This window comes from Gorilla gorilla, chromosome X, assembly GCF_029281585.2.
Source record: "Gorilla gorilla gorilla isolate KB3781 chromosome X, NHGRI_mGorGor1-v2.1_pri, whole genome shotgun sequence".
Taxonomy (NCBI): Eukaryota; Metazoa; Chordata; class Mammalia; order Primates; family Hominidae; genus Gorilla; species Gorilla gorilla.
This window is the reverse complement of record NC_073247.2, coordinates 146,808,379-146,814,378: the sequence shown is the minus strand read 5'-3', so window position 1 is coordinate 146,814,378 and position 6,000 is coordinate 146,808,379. Positions and strand designations below refer to the sequence as shown.

The 6,000-nt window shown below is 46.7% G+C and overlaps 2 protein-coding genes across 2 annotated transcripts; both read right to left on the bottom strand.

Annotated features, from left to right (window-relative positions):
- Nucleotides 1-2,022: 2,022 nt before the first annotated feature.
- On the bottom strand, nucleotides 2,023-2,868 carry LOC101133912 (CAAX box protein 1). Its single transcript, XM_055376039.1, has one exon. It carries the CDS (start codon nucleotides 2,866-2,868, stop codon nucleotides 2,239-2,241), a length of 630 nt encoding a protein of 209 aa, XP_055232014.1. The 3' UTR covers nucleotides 2,023-2,238.
- LOC109023068 (retrotransposon Gag-like protein 8C) lies at nucleotides 2,023-3,286 on the bottom strand. The gene has a single exon (XM_004064898.4). The coding sequence runs from the start codon at nucleotides 3,183-3,185 to the stop codon at nucleotides 2,844-2,846; it is 342 nt and encodes a 113-aa protein (XP_004064946.1). The 5' UTR covers nucleotides 3,186-3,286; the 3' UTR covers nucleotides 2,023-2,843.
- Between the last annotated feature and the right edge of the window lie 2,714 nt (nucleotides 3,287-6,000).

Genomic DNA, 6,000 nt, shown 5'->3' with positions numbered 1-6,000 from the left:
CTTCAAGTCATTACTGGTCCCAATCACCAAAAGAAAGAGGTTAATTGTATTTCTGTTCTCTTTCTTATATTCATCTTCCATATTGTCACTTTTTATGTTTCTCCATCCTTTGGAGGTAAGGCCTCTTGCTTGGGTATTGACCACATTGCAGAGAATGAAGTGAGGGAAACAGTGACAACTGAAAAGGTGAGACTGCAAAGTAATACAAAAGAGCCCCTTCTACTCTTACAAATGCCATTCCTTTGTCCCTTTATGGAATCCTGTGAAGATGTTCATGATTGTGATTTATTACCCTACCCAAGACATTTGCAGCACAAAAGAGGACCCTTGAGATGATAAAACTAGCATAGATCAAGGAATAAGTCTCATTCTTGTAGGAGGAAGAAAACTGCTGGGGCATCGTTGTTGAGGGAAGTTGGGGGTTACTGACATTGTTCAAAGGATACCTAGAAGGTCCCTGCCCATTCTACCTACCTCCAGAGCCAGTGGACAGAGAGCACAGGGAATATGCTGGACCTACTCAGTAATGTAAACTGCTTCCAAGCACTTTTCCAACCACTTCAGCAGAATCTGTGTTTAAAACTAAACAGTGAATATGCTTAACACAATCTTCTTTCATACCCATCCAGGAAGGCTGTCAGCACCTTGAATTGGCCTTCATGATTAGCCCGGTTTCAGTGTTTTAAGAGCCCTGTAAATCAAAAAACTTTATTTCATTAAGCAATTTGAATTTTATCTCTGATTTCAAAAAGATTTTGACCTATTACATGCCAAACTACAAATTCGTGATGTTTCCACTACTTCTGGGAATACAAATATTATCACATACCTAATACAGATAATAATGTACCTCCACCTCCACATACAGCCCTATGAATCACTGCTGAATGGCAAATTTTCACCTATTTAAATGAAGAGAGAGAAGCAATAAAATAAACAAAAAAAACACTCTTGTGATTTATTCCTCATTCGTATGCTCTGGAAAAATAACACATATTAGAAATGGGGCAGAGAGACCAGGCATGGTGGCTCACACTTGTAATCCCAGCACTTTGGGAGGGCAAGGCTGGGGGATCATGAAGCCAGAAGACTGAGACCATCCTGGCCAACATGGTGAAACCCTGTCTCTACTAAAAACACAAAAATTAGCCAGGTGTGGTGGCACGTGCCTGTAGTCTCAGCTACTCGGGAGGCTGAGGCAGAAGAATTGCTTGAACCCAGGAGGCAGAGGTTGCAGTGAGCCAAGATCATGCCACGGCACTCCAGCCTGGGCAACAGAGTAAGACTCCATCTCAAAAAAAAAAAAAAAAAAAAGAAGAAGGCAGAGAGTTGTTGACTGAGTGCTGCCCTACAAGCCCACCTTAGGATAATCTATCGGGATATTGAGCTTTTCCCAGAGATAGATGTGGTGGCAGAGGCATGTTAGCACAGTAGATTTCAAAGATTAGCATGCAGAGATACGTTGAAGATAATTTTTTTTTCTGCCCATTAGGGAAGGTGGTAATTGTATTGTGTTTCAGGTCATTCATTAAACAAGTTTGTACCTAAATTAACTACAGTTCTGCATTCCTTTCTCCACTACCTACCCAATTAAAGCAATATAAATGTAAATGCTTTTTCTGAAGTATCTAAGCCACTTAGCTGGTTCCCTGATAATGCGTTAAATAAAACTGTGAGAGGTGTTCACCAACAAATGTGTGAGATGTATGGCTTGTAACCATTTGGGGTATATGCTTTTAGACAGTTTTTTGGAAATGAGGGAAGAAAAAGCACCCTTTCTGACTATTCCTTACCTTATCTTGGCCACATTCAGATTAAGGTTCATTTCCTAAGAGGCACAAAACTGCTTGTTTACAACATTAATCGTCTGGGATTGGTCACTGGTGAGATCTCCATTTGCAGGACACCACAGGACTCTGTGTCAACATCAGTCATAGCATCGCAGGGCATATCGTTTTTGAACAAGATATGGACCCCATTTACAGAACCAGGGAGGGAAAAGTGCCATATTCATTGAGACCATTTCTTTTCAATAATGTCTGACATTTATTGAAAATAAGGAAAAGACTTTCTCCAGGTAGTGTATTAGAGCAGAGCAGAATGCAGGGGTTACTGTGTTGAACAAAAGGCACACATCAGAGAGACAGTTGCAAACTCAGAATACTGGGTTATGGGCAAAACTAACTGGTCCACAAGAGAAAATGAGAGACTCGATTTGGCTGCCAGGCACACCTGGGCCTAGGCAAGAACACAAGAGGTTTCTGGGGGTGGGGAGGAAATAGGTCTCGCTGAAGGTGACAGATCCCTTAGGGGGCGGCCAGCTGTCTGGATCACTGTCCAGGGACTGTGGCCAGCCCAGATACCTCCGAGGTGAGTCCAGATCACTAGGAGCAGCAGTCTGTCGGTGGGATGCGATGGATGGCGATGGCCGTGGCAGCGCAGGTCTGTGGGCAGAATGATGTAGTCGTCTGGCAGTCTGGTGGGGAGGAGAGGGCTTGGCAGCGGCGGCAGTGGGTGGTCTGTCCAGTGTGTAACAGGAGCCCAGCTTGCAGCTGGAGCGCAGGACAGCGTCCAAATGTACATGGGAGGGGCTGGCTGGCTGGAAGGAGAGGGCGGCGGCTCGCTCCAGAGTGAGGCCCAGGGGCGGCAGCAGGAGCCTGGAGCGCTATTCCTGGAACAAAGGCAAGCACTACGCGGGAGGGAACAGGAGCGCAGGGGACATCGCGGCGGCTCGAGGGGGAGGGAGGCGCGGAGGGAGGGCGCCGGTGGCGACCCTGGCGGCGGCCAGTAACACAGCGGACCCTCCCCAGAGCACCCGCCCCCAGGCCCGAGGGTCTCCCGGCCTAGAAGTCCTCGTCCTCCTCCCATCCAAAGACTCGCTTCATCTCGGCCAGAAAGCCCCGGTAATCATTGAGCAGGGGGCTCTCCTTCTTGATGTAGGGGATCACCCACTGCAGGGCGGGCCCCGTGAGGCGGGTGATGAGGAACGTCACCTTCAGGGCGTCGCTGGAGAACGTGTTCTCGTCCACGAACATGTAGGAGCCCGTCTGCACGATGAACTCCGGGAGTCGGTCGGTATCGCCGTCAAACGTCTCGGGAAAGGGAATCGGGTTCCTCCAGCGACGCGTCGCAGGCCGGATCGGCAAGGCCAGGAGGGCCTTTATCAGCTGCACCCGACCGTCCATCGCTGCTCCTCGCTTCGCTGGACGTCAATGGGCTCCACCCGGCTCTGCAGAGGTCAGTACCGAGGCGTCGCCGGAAATGCGTGTCCACGAAGGCCGGCCTAGGCTTGGGTGGGCGGGGCCACGAGCGGGGCTCCAACCCTCTCATGGACTCCGCCCACAAAGCCGGGTGGTCCCTAGTACGCAGGCGCGTCGTGGGGTATACACTGGCGAAGAGGGGCCTAAAGCCCTCAAGGAGGCCAGCTTGTATCGGAGAGGCTGGGCTAAGGTTTCCTGAGGTAGCGGGACGGGGAGCAGGAGAGGAACCAGGGAGACCTGGTGGTGTACGGGGCGCGGGGAGCTCGCTCCGAGGGGATGTTAGGGGCCCTACGTAGTTCTGGTAGTTGAGGAGTCCTTCCGCAGCACTTGTCCCCACCTCTCATCAGCCCTTGGGTATGCATTCAAGGAGCCTTGGCCCTAGACGCCACTCGTATGAGGTTCTGTGAACACATTTTCCTGCTGCTTCTTTCATCTCTCAACCAGATTATTGGCTCCCTATTTTGCAACATTAATAGAGAAGCCCCACATATTAGCAAATACAATCCAGAGCAGCATATTCAAAGAGTAATGCACCACGCTTGAGGGATGGATACTCCATTCTCCATGATGTGATTATTAACACCTAGTATTTGATAGCACAACAAGATGACTACAGTCAAAATAATTTAATTGTACATTTAAAAATAATTAAAAGTATAATTGGATTGTTTGTAGCACAAAGGATAAACGCTTGAGGGGAATGGATGCCCCATTTACCATTATGTGATCATTATGCATTGTATGCCTATGTTAAAGCATTTCATGTACCCCATAAATACGTATACCTATTATGTACCCACAAAAAGTATAAATATTTTTTTAAAAGAATAATATACCACGAGCAGTTAATGTAAGGAGGGTTAAATATTAAGAAATATCTTAATTTGTTATAAAAGCTGCCCTCAGTTCTCTGCCATGTTGCCCTGTCCATAGGCAGTTCACAACAGTGCCGCTTGTTTCTTCATGGAACAAAGGGAGACTGTGTCTCCTTGAAAGATGGAGTCATGAAGGGGTGGCCAGCCCCTCCACACCTGTGGGAGGGTTTCTTGTTAGATGGGACGAGAGACTGAGAAAAGAAATAAGAGACAAAGTATAGAGAAAGAAAAGTGGGCCCAGGGGACCAGCGCTCAGCATACGGAGGACCCGCGCTGGCACTGGTCTCTGAGTTCCCTCAGTATTTATTGATCATTATCTCTACCATCCCGGAGAGGGGCATGTGGCAGGACAATAGGGTAATAGTGGGGAGAGGGTCAGCAGGAAAACATGTAAACAAAGGTCTCTGTGCCATAATTAAGTTTAAGGAAAGGTGCTGTGCCTTGATGTGCACGTATACAAACATCTTGGTGCATTAAAGAGCAGTATTGCCGCCAGCATGTCTCACTTCCAGCCCTAAGGTGGTTTTCTCCTATCTCAGTAAATGGAACATATGATCGGGTTTTACACCGAGACATTCCATTGCCCAGGGACGAGCAGGAGACAGATGCCTTCCTCTTATCTCAACTGCAAAGAGGCCTTCCTCTTTTACTAATCCTCCTCAGCACAGGCCCTTTACGGGTGTCGGGCTGGGGGACGGTCAAGTCTTTCCCTTCCCAGGAGGCCATATCTCAGGCTATCATATGGGGAGAAACCTTGGACAATACCTGGCTTTCCTAGGCAGAGGTCCCTGCAGCCTTCGGCAGCATATTGTGTCCCTGGGTACTTGAGATTAGAGAATGATGATGACTTTTAACAAGCATACTGCCTTCAAGCACTTTTTTAACAAAGTGCGTCCTGCATAGCCCTAAATCCATTAAACCTTGAGTCAACACAGCACATGTCTCTGCAAGCACAGGGTTGGGGCTAGGGTTACAGATTAACAGCATCTCAAGGCAGAAGAATTTCTCTTAGTACAGAACAAAATGGAGTCTCTTATGTCTACTTCTTTCTACATAGACACAGTAACAGTCTGATCTCTCTTTCTTTTCCCCACAAGTCATGTATAAACTAACGTAATCATGGGAGTTACATCTCATCACCTTTGCCACATTCTATTGGTTAGAAGCAAGCCATAATCCCCACCTGCACTGAAAGATATGACCAGGACATTGGGATGTTGGGAGCCACCTTAGAATCTGTCTGCCACAGCATGGATATACAAATTTGGTGATCCATTCATTTGTTGGAAGATATTTGGCACATTTACAGGTTTTGGAAATTACAAAGGAATCAGCTATAAGCATTTATGTACAGATTTTTGTGTGAGCATAGGTTTTCATTTTTCTAGAGTAAATTCCTAGAGCAAAGATTTGTGTCATATGGTTCCCAATAAAAACTCTCATTAAACTTTGAAGGGAGCTCCTAAATCTGAGGAAGAGCATCTACAAAAAACTTACAGCTATCATACTCAAAGGTGAAAGCCTGAATGCTTTTCACTCTTAGATCAAGAACAAGACACGTAGAGGGGAACAACACACACTGAGGCCTATCAGAGGGTGGAGGGTGGGAGAAGGCATAGGATCAGGAAAAATAACTAATGGCTAATAAGCTTAATACCTGGGTGATGAAATAATCTGTACAACAAACTCCCATGACACAAATTTACCTATGTAACAACCTGCACTTGTACCCCTGAACTTGAAAGTTAAAAAAGACCAACAAAACAAGTATATATGCCCACTCTCATCACTTTAGTGCAATATTGTACTGGAGATTCTAGACAGTGCAATGAGGGCAAAGAAAATAAGGAAAGGAAAAAGTAATA